This window comes from Anticarsia gemmatalis, chromosome 12 (assembly GCF_050436995.1).
Source record: "Anticarsia gemmatalis isolate Benzon Research Colony breed Stoneville strain chromosome 12, ilAntGemm2 primary, whole genome shotgun sequence".
NCBI classification, from domain to species: domain Eukaryota; kingdom Metazoa; phylum Arthropoda; class Insecta; order Lepidoptera; family Erebidae; genus Anticarsia; species Anticarsia gemmatalis.
Window position 1 is genome coordinate 2238146 of NC_134756.1, and position 14006 is coordinate 2252151.

At 34.2% G+C, this 14006-nt stretch overlaps 1 protein-coding gene across 1 annotated transcript; it reads right to left on the bottom strand.

Moving 5' to 3' along the window:
* Positions 1-87: 87 nt before the first annotated feature.
* On the bottom strand, positions 88-9550 carry LOC142977120 (ecdysteroid-regulated 16 kDa protein-like). Its single transcript, XM_076120843.1, has 4 exons — positions 9376-9550; positions 2380-2493; positions 1521-1639; positions 88-846 (listed from the first exon to the last, which is right to left on the bottom strand). The coding sequence occupies exons 1-4, from the start codon at positions 9440-9442 to the stop codon at positions 706-708; spliced, it is 441 nt and encodes a 146-aa protein (XP_075976958.1). The 5' UTR covers positions 9443-9550; the 3' UTR covers positions 88-705.
* Positions 9551-14006: the final 4456 nt, after the last annotated feature.

The window sequence follows — 14006 nt, forward strand, 5'->3', positions numbered from 1 at the left end:
TTTTGCTATTACATTTTCACAACCGTAAGGATGAAAAAGGATTTTTGTTTCAAAAGTATCTACCTACGTAAAAAATAAAACAACAAATAATTACATAATTATTATAATGTACAAAACCACAATCCTTAACCTACATTATTATGTTTAATTGAAACAATTATTATAAATTAAGGAAATCACAAGGTGATGCACAGATGTGTTTCACGAAAACATGTGAACAAAAGAAAAAAGTTTACAAAATGTGTAAAAAAAACGTGTCACAAAACGAAGTGTTCAAATAAATCAAAGAAATATCGTAAACAAATGATTTTTTGTTGCTTTGTAATATTGCTTAAGATCTATGCAAAACATTTTAGAAAAACAATTGAAAAAATGATATAAAAAACACAGCCTCAAATAGCCCAGCAATGACAATAAAAGTTTAGAAAAATACGTTTTTTTATGGGCTACTAAAGAGAAATCTGATAATTTAAGTATGAGAAATTAAAAGTGGGTAAAATACAACAGATCTTTATGTAAGTAATTAGTTTCCACTAATCGATAATGACAATTGATTCGTTCGTAGTTATTTTAGATCGATATCGATTATCGTTCGTAAAAAACCGTAAATCAATTTCCCATCTCTAGCATCCATAGTTTTTGGTATAAAAGAAAAATATTAAAATAAATATGAGGAAAAGTAAGTGCTTTTACGTATTTTTGTTATTAGTTAATTCTTGCTGGGATCATGACGCAGACGAGGTCTTCTTCTTCATCATTTTTAAGTTCCCATTTGACATCGACTTTCACTTTCGGGTAAGATTTCAAGACAGGCATGGTGGTTCTATAACTGGCCTCTTTACCCGCCTGAAAAAGAAGGTGTTTGGTTACAAATTGTACTCGTTAGCTATGAAGAATATCGGGTGAATAATGATCTGTATTTTAGAAGGGTAATTTTCGTTCAACCTTCCAGGCGAGGGGTGAAACAACAAGCCTATTTGTTTACTAAACAGGTTTTAAAATAATGACAATACTGAGAGTGGCACTATGCAACATTAAAGCAAGCACTTGTATCTGTCATAATATATGTATTTATCTTAGTTAGTTCGTAATCCTATGCGTAATAAAATAAAAGCCTTTTATCAAACAATATCTAAGATTTAAATTAATTGCGTAGACCCTCTACGTCGTAGCAAAATTTGGCTACGAATTGCTACGAGTCTGACTGCAATTCTTTGACTGCTTTTTATATGATTGCCGAATTTTGACCTTTAAATACTTCTGGTTTTGAACTGGGTACTGAGTGAAAGCACGTATTAACGTTCTCCTGGCTTATATCTGGCTACGGCAGCCAGTTTGACTGAAACCAGCAAACTGTAGAAACCTCTGTTTTAGTGTCCAAATACATAGGTACACATTACACAGGCACACTTTCTATTACCCTGATCATCGCCCCCAGGATTCGAACCCGAAATTTTTGCGTGGCAGTCGCATACACTACCGAATTACTCTAGATCTGCTATAAGTGTTAAGATACTTACAGGCAACGGACAGGAGAGGTTGTTGTCTTTGCAGGCATCAGGCTGAGGCATGGGGAACGGCACAGGCAGGTTCATGATCACACCATGGACGATGGTCTGAAGACCTTTCACGTCTTGAGCTGGAATTACAAATAGTATTGATTAGAATTAAGATTTTGAAGTATAAAATGTTTGTTGCGATCACTGATCAGCTGATAATTTGTGGTTAGAACCTTTGACGCGGATAATTTAAAGATGGGTCGTCGTTCTATGGTAGGTTTTTGAGTTACCTTTTCGTTCTACACGTTGATATAATTAATGTCAGTGTAGGTATGTTTTTGATTAACTTAATAAGTTGTATCTAAAGGAATATTGTAACATTAGCTATACGAAAAAATAGGCACATCAACTTAATAGTTTTTTTTATAACCGTTGAACTACATAGACTAATCCCTGAAATAAGCCAGTGATTGTAATTTTTTTATGTAATTCTGTTTCAATATATATTCGTTAACGCAATGTAAGTATGTATTGTATGCAATTAAAAACAGGAAAACTAGGTTGCGGACAAGTTTCTGATAAAACGTTAGCTGAATTAATAAGTATGGTACTGTTAATAATTAATTGAATAACAATAATTTATTGTTGAATATTTAGTAAAATAATATTAAAATGATGACTCAGAAAAATTACGATATTGAGATGCCCGAGATTCCTTAACACACACATTAAACTTTAACAACAATCGTAAAACTAAAACAATCGAAATCATAAACAGGTAAAATAGTTTTTTCCAAAATTCAACATCCGTTGTATTATTTTCACTTAGTGTCTATTTACTCGTTAGATACCAATTATAAAGATCTTTTCTAATACTTACATGGTGTAAAGTCAATACTGATGGTGGCATTAGTGTTTCTCTTGAGTACACACTCCTTGGCATCTTCGGCACACCCGCTCACGCCCACACTTTGTACACTCGCTAGTTTTGAACCTGCAAGAAAAATAATATGAGGTTAAGTAATTGATTATTGCACAATAATAGAGTGAAATAGACTAATTAAAAGTTAAACATACAGACAGTGAAGTCTCAGTTCTAGGGACCTGTTTTTGCTCTTTGGGTACGGATCCTTATTAAACACATCACCCTCCTTTGCATCGTGCAGTCGAGTAAAAGAGATAAGGTGAGCTGTAGTCTTTGTTAGTTGAAATCAGGTTGTAATTGAAAATTATGACCTTCTCAACAACTGTGAAAAACAGTGCTCATTAACATTTGTTATCTTTTTAACTCGTTTTGTGATAAGGCTTATTATTATATTTGGGGGTGATCTTGGATACCCATACTAGCAAGTCCTTGCCGACCTTCCGATATAGAGTAGGTATGACAAGACCTTTTCAAGACAATTGATGGTTTGAACTGCATTTTTGACCTAAACGCCACATTAACAATGATATTGAAAGCAGGGATATTGTCCCGTCCGTTTGCATCAGATTATACATAAAGATTGGGCGACGGATGTAGAAAACAAACAGGTGCAATCAAGCACGGTCATTGTGTGATCGACATCGACCCCTCGTGCAAGGTCATCGACAGGTTAATGGGCCTTGCTGTATTGTTGCACTGGTTTTTAAAGCTTGTATGGCGAAATAAAGAAATATAATATGATCATCTAAAAAACAGAGTCTTTTTGCTGTCAATCTTGTGTTGTTGTTATTAGCTAAGGCTTTTTCAATTGTTGTCTTTTTCAATAAAGTATGGCAAAATGTATCGATGTGGATGAAGCAAGGGAAGTTTGTAAGGATCGTACCAAGCGGTATTGTTTGGTCTCTACCTACCCCTATGGGAGTTAGTCGTGGTTTTACGAATGTGTGTATAATATCACGTCGAGTGCATTACTCCAGTTTCCTGATGCCAACTTTCAGATGTCTGATCTGTTGTGCAAGTCAAATGCATGTCTTGAAAAAAGAAAAAAGTGAAAGTCGTGAAAAAAGAATTCACAGGACTATTTAGATAATACAGTCTTCCTAGCTAAGCAAAGAACAACACTTTTTTTAATTGTTTTATAGACAATTCACGCCCTAAGAATTGCTCTTGTGTCACGGAGACTTTTACAAACATACAAACAACGGACACAAAGCACACCCAGACCCGAAACAATTATTTGTGGATCGCACAAATAATTGCTCCGTGTGGGAGTCGAACCCACGACCTCCCTACGCAGTGGTGTTGGCGTGGTGACCTAAACCACTGCCTAGACCTAAAACACAGGTAGTCTGGAAAATATTATTGCTTTTTTCAATTATCTCTTGTATAGGCACTTTACCTATACAAGAGCTTGTTTGTGGTCAGCTAGGTGTCCCTACCGTGAAACTGGCTATGAAATAATGATATTTAGTTTGAGTTGGTTTGTTAATTTGGTTTAGCATAAATCCAGATGACTAAAGTTTGTTCGTAAATCGTAGTAAACACGACAAATGTACCAGTTTTGATGTCTACTACCTCATGTTTTCATAGACTGTTGGTAAACAATAAACGTAGTTGGTTGAACAAGTCCTTGTTTTGTCTTGATCGTAAGATTGTAGCCTACACGTTTCATGAAACATTTACAGGTATTTGAAGTGAGCAAATTATTTCTATAATTTGGGAGTAACAGACTTTGAGCAGAGTCGATTTTGTAGCACTACATTCTTATATATATTATAATTCTTCAGACGATACATTATTACTATAATAACTCATCAATTTGTATAAATAGTCTAGATTTTTTTGTAGGTAAAATAAACTTCTAAATTCATTATTACTATTTTATACGACACATCGATTGTAGATTATTTTGTCTTATAAAGACTGAAATCAGACAAACAAGTTCTAATTTTACTGCGTAGCGTAGTAAATATATCATAATACAAAAACGAAACCCAGCAGTTATTATTTAAACATAAAGTATTATTTCAAATGTTTGTTATCTCGTATCAGCTTAATAACGTGATTGTAGTTGTTTGTCGCACAAACTATTAAATATACATTATTATTGGGTAAAAACTAATGAGCCGCGGTAATATAGTTATTATACTTATTATATACTATGGATTACGAATGTAGAGTTACGGAAAACATCGTTGTTTAATGTAAAATGATTTACGGAAATCTGGTTTTGGGAAATGATGTAGATTTTTTTATTAATCTATGCGTGATAACTATTTTATATGTATGGTGAAGTTTAAGAGAGTTAGCTGCTATCATAGCATATTATTATAACCTATATGCATACATATATTTTATACATAATCTATAAAACATCGCTTTTTTCTAAAAACGTACGTAAACGTTTTCTCCATGCAACTCGTTATACATCGATGGCCAAAAGCATAACGCATTGAAAAATAGTTATATACCTACATAAATATGTTGTCTTATGAATATGAAGATATTGGTGACTGGAGCAATGAACATGCTTAATAGTACAGTGTATTTCAAAAATTATAATCATAACATTTCAGCAATGTTGGTTCTATATAATAACAATAACGATAATTATAATTTTGCGATACATATTAAGGAAGGATTTCAAATAATTTAAAAATAATAAACTTTATCCTGTCAACAATCTAGCTTACATGACAAAATACCCAGAAATATGCATAATATTTGTGAATAATAACAATTAAATAATTTTGTAACTAAAAACGTCTAATTTTAATTTCATTTCTAGCGTCGATTCTATTACTAATTAAAAAAAATGGCTCAAGAATTCTGCACACACATCAATCTCATTTTGGTTATCGCCATATTGCCGCCATTACAAAATGCTAATACTTAACACGCTAATTGCAGTGTTAATAATTATTACCTGCAATAGGTTCTTTTCTTATATAATACTCATTATTCAATATTATGCTATACTAACCCCCGGTTTCTAAGTATATTTAGCGGTAATAATTTATCTATTCCATAGTGTTTTTTATATGAGTTTCAACGCTATCAAATAGATAAACTACCGCTAAATGTACCTCAGAAACTGGGGGTAAGTAATGCATTATTATACTGCCCCGCTCAGTTTCGTCATCTCGCAAGATTTCGTGGCTAATGACCAGTTTCGGATAAGTTAGGTATCTAACATTTATCAATCGAGACTTCGTTCTCCTACACTTATATGCAAATGTAAAATAACTCATAATCATCTAACTGTGTAGTACTGTTAAAGTAGCTAGATGCATTGCGTCATACAATAAGAGCTACATAAGTAGATAAGTATAAGTAGAATTATGAATGGGCGGTGTAACAGCAGTTATGACTAGGAATCTACGATTGTGTCTGTGATACAAAGTTATGATAAATAAGACTATATATGAATGGAGCACACGTTATGTGCAGTATTTGTTTATCCAATTAGCTATTTAAAAGGTAGAGCCAGCGAGTGGTTGGTTACTTCATTCTTATTTAACTCGAAGGAGAAATAGGGTCTCCGCACACATATGGGATCGGAAAGGGATCGTAACCGTAACGCCTTTCGCCTCGGTGTCAACCAGGCGTCAACCTACCGTATGCACGTAACGAAAGCGTATCAGCAGCGCCTGTACGTCAACTCGGCTACGGCTAGGCGACACCGCGCTTACGCCTCGCCGCCCCCTGGCTGACCTGGTTGGCACCAGATCAGTTTGAATCCAAACGTTAAGTGTAGCGCACTGTTATGTCTTGGTTTACAATACGTGAGTTGGCTATCATAGCCATATAGCACTTGGCGGCGTCTTTAGCAGGCAAGTCGCGGGAGGGGAAAGGGGAAAGGGTGGACGAAGAGATGTGAGCTCGGGTACGGAGAGACGTAAGCGCGGGGACGGAGAAACGTAAGCGCGGGGACGATGAGCCGTAAGCGCGGGAATTCAAGTTCGGAGCCTGTTCCGAGGCGAGGCGATTACGTTATTATTCCGATTAGTGTGCGTTGCAGTAGGGAGTTTAATACAAACCATTCTGAACGGCTCGAGGCGATACGATGACGATCCCTTTCCGATCCCATATGTGTGCTGAGACCCATAAGCGTATGATATATCTCCGATATAAAATTTATCAAACACTGACTTTTAATTGTGTTAGTATGCTTTTAAAGGCGCATGTAATGGCGCTGTTCTGTAGGCTTACTACTATTAGAGTGCGATTGTATTTGTTGAGATTGAAATTGTTAAAACGGGCTCTTATGACGTGTGTAAGCCGACAGGGTACGTCAGATTGAAATTATTAAAACGGGCTCATAAGACGGGAGTAAACCGACAGAGTATTTTTACAATAAAAAAATGTAGTAGTGAAATAGAGAGGTGTCAATTTTCAATATCCTGATAACTATACAAAACGTTAGTAAACATTTCCCGAGACAGAAAGACATCTTCGTGGTCACTTCAGTGGGTTCTTAATCATTGCAAAGTTTGCAAAAATATAGTGCAGTAGACACTACATGCTTCAAGACCTTTGTTATTATTCTATACCACTAACAAATATCGAGTACCTAACTATGTAGTCATTTTATTTGAAAAACGGAAACCACATGCACCTCATTTAACGGAACCAATTTTTCCACTTTCGATTTGGAGTGTAGGAAATCGATTCAAAATTTTGCGCGTGTAAAATTTTAATGACAAGTATATAAGAAGTATAAATAATGCTGTAATAGTGTATTAAACAGCCTTGTTACTAGTTATTGCTTATATAAACTATTTTATTGCTTGTAACGTAATTTGTGCACGTGCTTTATTTGTTGGTAACTGAGTCATATTTACGTAGTTTTGTTTTCGTTTGAAATGTTGATTTGGTACAAAAAAGACATGTTATTTATAAAATTCTACAGTTACTAACTGACAGACAACGTTCAGCCGAAACTACTAAACGCGAGAAGCTGAAATTTGGCATGAATATTCCTTAGAAAGTGTATACTGTGTAGAGGATTTTTGGAAATTTCTTATCGGAGATAAATTTCCACGCGAGCATAACCGTGGGCGGAAAACGAGAGAATTATAAATTGGAAGGAGTCATTGTTTAATTGATTTTAGACAAATAAGACCAATTCTTATAAAAGTAATAACTGCTGTGTACAGTTTAGTATCTACACAAACGTACTGTGATAAGCATTTTCAGTATTCTTATTTGAATGATCGAAAAATACTCTTGAGTTACCTCGAGAAATTTTGATAATTATCGCTATTGGTTTCACTTCGACATGGCAAAGGGTGCAAGGGTTTATATGTAAAACAAAAAATATATATGTAAGGTTGAAACTTTTAGTCGGAAATTGACACCCTTCAAACGAAATTTGTCATCTGTCATATGTCAATTCTTCTATTCTCACTCTAAAGTAATAAACCAAACTATTATCTTCAAGAAGCGTCTGTTTTATTTAGCAGTGAGTTGATACGTGGGGTAGTTATAATAGAGGTGATAAAGTTCGTTGAACTTTGATACAGATTGCGTTATTAACGGTCCGAGGTCCACTAGATATTGCTAATAAACAGTTATGATATGAAAATATACACAAAGCATAAAAGTATCGAATGTTCTTTCATACGATAGCGATATTTACAATTTAATAGCTGACCCGGCAGACGTTGTTTTGCCATATAAATAAAAAAATAGAGTCACTTAGGGGTATGAAAAATAGATGTTGGCCGATTCTCATAGATACCAGATAAGCACAAAAAATTTTATCAAAATCGGTCAAGCCGTTTCGGAGGAGTATGGCAACGAAAACTGTGACGCTAGAATTTTATATATTAGATTTGAATTCTTCGCGTTTATCAACCAGCCCCAATTTTACTGACCTAGTATAAAAGTGAATAAAACTTTTAATTCGATGAAAATGAGTACATAAGTAATTTAATTGGACAAAACTATTTAACTAAACTGAAACATCTAGTTTCAAGTTTGTAAAATAAGATTATCAAAGGTATTTAAAAAGACTAGACTATCGTAATAAACTCCGATACTTCTTATCGTCAAAAGTGAGTTATGTCGGATATTTATTCAAAGAACAATATTTGGGCAGGCAAATATTTTCCTCGAAAATCGAAAAATATTAAAATATCTTGCAACCAAATGTTGAGTAATCTTCAAAGTTCACAATAAAATTTCTGGATAGTCACTCGATAGTCAACTGACTATTGTTATATTATTAGAATGGCATTTCAACGAGATAGTATTGGTAGTAGTTGTAAACAATAGTCGTCTTTACTATGTGCACGTGCGTACATATGTATTATTACTTAGGTACTACATGTATTAACAATGATAGATAGTTTGTTATTATTGTTAATGACAGTTTAGAGAATGTCATTGTTTTAAATACGATAACATAGTAGGCATTTTGTTGTTACTTGTAGATAAATGATTTATTTAAAGTCTAATACTGAACGTAGTTTTGTAAAATGGAGCTTACTTTAGTAAACTACGTGTTTATTAAGCAATATTTTATTTTGCATGTTATTTTTTATTAAGTTTAGTGGTTGTAATATTAGTTTTACAATTTTTGAAATTACTATGTACGCTCTTTGTATTATAGACTTCCATTTACTTGCTTTCGCTTAGATTTTAATATCTGAATGATAGAGGGACATATTTTGTAGGACTCATGTATATTTTTGTTCTGAAAATTACGATATTTTGGGTCTATATATTTCTCCATATCTCCTCTACAAATACAATAGAGCAATAAGCACAGCAAAGTTAATATAGCCAAAAAAAACTTCCCAGGAAGTGATTTCGACCTCAATACAGGAGCATGCACAGGAACAATCCTACCGTAATACAATACGCAATTTACTAATAAAACTTAAACGCTTCTCAGATAACGTGGTTACCAAACACCTAAAATTATAACAAAAATGAAATAATTACCACAATCCGTCCAAAATTTGGCTTGTGAACTGGCCAGCAGCACTGTTAAAGTAATGTAGAACAACATTTTAGAAGATTAAAAGATTTTTGTTTCGTTTTAAAACGCGCGCTAACGTGTTCTCGACTCGCGCGTCTGTGGCTGACTGACCGAACGGATGAGCTATTGTGTCGACCTTTTGTTGGTTTATAAAACGCGCCGGCGCCGGTCATAGAGTAGGCAGGCTTGAGGGGGGGACAACTGATTCATCAGAATGACGCACTGAATGTAGAGTATGAGACCATCTAGGAAAATGATACAGTTCTTTTGATGATTTTATTCATCAGTCTTTTTCGAATGTTTGTGATAAGAGCAAAAATAAATATAAGGTAAAATGTTATGACTAATTCAAGACGTTAATTTACACATTAGATCCTACCTGGGTTTTTTACTAGCGAGAACGGGATCTGGCAAGAGGATAACATTCTGGCTCACGCTTTCCTAATCACAAAAAAAAATATAATTGTTCAATAATTAATCACAGATTGTCTGATTTCTCATACGAAAACTATGACTACTTAAGTGTTGTTGTCAAAATATGGTTATTAAATTAGATATTACGGTGTAACTACTAACTCTAGCTAAATCTGAAGCTCATTGACCGAATCGAATCCTCTTTAAAGTATTGCGACAATGTCAATTCAGTGATAAAAGGTGACTAATGATGATAAATTGGTTATACGACCAAATATATCGTTTTAATAGCTTATTGTATTGAAAACATTGTGTATTTGGACACGTGGTACAAACTTTGAACGAAAAAATAATTTTAGAACGTCAATCAATTCGTGTGTGAAATACAAAAGCTTGTTGCCCAGGTATTTTTTTAAAACTTTGCGTACTTTTGACAATAAAGAGTACTTTATTTACAAATAATTTTTCTTTACTTCTTAAAGAGACGATTCCCGCACTATGAATTGTTCTTGAGCCGCGGGGACTTTAACAAACATAAAAACAATGGACACTAAGTACAACCGGACCCGAAACAATTTTTGTGGATGGTATAAATAATGGTACCGTGTGGATATCGAAACCACGACATCCCGACGCAATGTTAGCGGAGAGGCCACTTAAACCACTGCGCCACGGAGGCTTTTAATAGTAGGTCAGTAGTTATTTTCAAGCATTAGTGAAAAGTGGCGTCAAATTACCAGTATCATCTATAATAACTAATTTAAATGAATCATTTGTAAGGCATTGAATATAAGAACAAAAGAAAGGAAAATACTATCTGTAAGTAATGTCTAGAAATAGAAACAGATCGAATACAGATTTATGATTTAAAATAAGACAAGTAATGAGCAATCTCACTATTGCGTAGCCCATGTATCGATACCTCCTAACTCGAGTCAACTGAAATAATAGGAATTTTACAGGAGAGCGATTCGAAGGCAAATTTTTCTACTTCCTTTGGTATAAAATTATTAGATTTTTGTTATTATTACTCTGTAATTATTATTTTTTTTATGAAAAAAATTACACTAACATTAAGATCATGGTTTATTATGTACGTTTATATAAAAATAATAAATAACCTAAAGTTAGATGACTCAGTATAATACTTAAGAGGTATGGATATAACAAGTATAATAATATTTCAAAACAAAACATTACATTCAAAGCAACTGCCTTTCTACGATAATTCCAATTAGATATTCTTTGCGCGTGACCGGAAGAGCATCGGGCCACTCGCATGTTTCAGGAAAACCTTACATACGGCATGCGTTTGTGTGCGTGTCCATGCGTGTGTGCGTGCACAATAAACAAAGGTTTCGGTGATTACGCTTTAAAAACGTACACACGTATTTTAATAAACACGATTACGTAGAGTTATTTTTTAGCTATTAATTTTTATAGAAATATTTTCTATAATTATTCATGATATGTAATCTTTATGGCTTTTGTGATATTTTAATGTATTGCTTAAAATTACGGTTGAATTTTTGACTGATAGCTGAAGTCCAGTAGACATTCCATAAATATACCTTTATTCTTTTTATCAAGGAAAGTGCGAAGTTCTTTATTTATAACACATTTAAAGTGTTAACTGATGTTGGGAATTCGTCATAGTTGAGAATGTAAGAGGCAACGGAGGTCGAACATATCAATTTTAATGAATTTTTATATTGGGGAACTTCCTAACCAGAAAAACCCAACAACACTTTGACTAAGAATGAATTTGGAAACAACGTGTTTACGAATTGTGACTGTATCGCTTTGGTATCGAGTATTTGACATCGGGGTCTTCTGAATCAATCGACATTTATTTAATTGTCAATTGCCTAATTGATGCGAAGTGCAAAGTCGTCACAATAATAACCATAAAGTACCGCAAAAAAATATTAAAAAACAATGCTAAAGTTTTTGCCCTACTAAGAATTTTAATAAATCTTTGCAGACCTACTCAGTAATGGAAAAGAATCAATCAATCTTTTACTTAGTACTCACACCAGCAGTTGGACACACACGTCGCAAAAAAGCAAAAAGCAACTCAACTCACCCCAAGAACAATCTTTGATCAGATAATCTCGTTAACGGCAATTAAGTTCGTTTACCCCAATTGTCTGGCAACTGAAAGTGAACGCTAATTGCAGCAGATGAGTGAATGAAATGACCGGTGTCGATGTGTACATTGTGCTGTGTCGGGTACATTCACGACGCATGAGATAACACACGTGGGCTGACACGCGGTCACTAGGAAGGACTAAGTTTTAAGATATAGCGGGAATTAAAATTATGGGAATTTTAGGCCGTGATTGGTAAAATTTGGCCTTCTCGGGGACTTTTAAACAGTTGTAAAGAGGATCCAACGTTAACACGTAGGATATTTTTTTTCAGGCTATAACCTAACTCAGTTTAGCCTTTCTTCCAAACGATGTTGGAGTCGGCTTCCAGTCTCTGATTTTAATCCGTTCTGTAATTTTGGGGTGATTTTGTAACAAACGTCTATACAAACTTTCACATTTATAATTATGTGTGTCGTAGAGCACCTAAAGCCGTCGGTCCTACACCTCATCTGTCATTGGTCGTATCAGTTTAACCGTCCCTCGGTCTATGAGATTAAGGGAATAGAGACCTGTGTATATTGTGCACATTTTAAACAAAGATCTGCACAGTTACCTGGTTTTATTGAAACTAGCCATCGCCGAATTTCGACCAGTAGTGTACACATCACCATTAGGTATTAGTGAAACTGAATCCAGGAATTGCCTAACGAATACAATAAATGTCTTTTCTATCACTTTTAGAAAGAGAAGTTTTAATCCTTACTTAACTACTTAATAGGGATAATGAGACAATTATATACCTCTAAACAATTACAATTGCTAATCAGTAATACAATAAATTACGCCACAAATATTCCGTTTTCCGTTCATACCTTGTACTAACAAGGATCGCAGGAAGCCGGCGTTTATAAGTCATCCAACGTTAATGCGACAATGGGCCGGTCTTGAGAAACATCGCCGTGATGCGTGCCATTACGCTGTATCACTACGGGGCTCGGCAGAGCTGTTACTCGTTGAACGATGGGATTATAAGTGTCGTTTGAGTTTATAGATATACAGGAGTTAGGGTCATAGGACTCTATCACTACATAGTATAAAGCAAAGTCGCTTCCCGCGTCTGTCCCTATGTCTGTATGCTTAGATTTTTTAAACTATGCAACGTATTTTGATGCGGTTTTTTATAGATAGGGTGTTGAAGATGGCGAACTATGAAGAGAAGTTCATCTAAAATGGGTCGAAGTAGTTCGTTTGTTTAAAAAAATTGGGTATTTCTTTAAGTATATTTTCATTACTAAATTCTTTATAACTGGGGAAGACTTATTTACTTACAGGTTGAAGGTGTTGGAGTTAGTTATCTATAAAATTAAAGAAATATGTCGCCAAAAAACTTTACTTGTACTGAAATATAATATTACAACGAAGATCGAAAAGTTTCGTTAGTTCCGTACAAGAAGAAAATATCTATGGAAAAAATTGGTTACAGTTACGCTAATCTAAATTGAATCATAATATCTCTACGCATGATTGCAGACGTGTTAAAGACATATTCTAGTAATATCCAGTAGACTATTCAATAGAATCAATTGCGATTTTTAAATCGCAGTGTGTTGTGTAATTGGTGTTGCGGTCTGACGCTTCCAACGTTTGCGGTTAATGACTGTGTGTGATCAACTTACTTCTATTTTTATGATCTTTTGTACGTTTTAAAATGTGACTCTTCTTTTTAATGACTGCAATGGATAGTCAAAGGGAATATTTGTAACAACACAAAGTAAACAAGCTTTATTGCAAAAAATTAACCAGTACTTTAAAGATACAAGTTACTTTTTTATTTATGTCTATGAAAATTAACTGCACTGCGAGACGTATAAATATATGCATGTAAAAATGACAATAGCATGTATAAAAGTATATGTACAGTATCTCTATATTTATTGGTTAATCCTTTTTCAAAACCAGTTTTTTTGGCAGCATTGTAATGCTGATTTTTCTCGGCACTGCATAGTCTGGATCTAGAATAAGTTCTAAGCAACGACTTTTACCGTAGCATACTTGTCTATTTAGGTGCTGACTCTTTCTGAAAACAG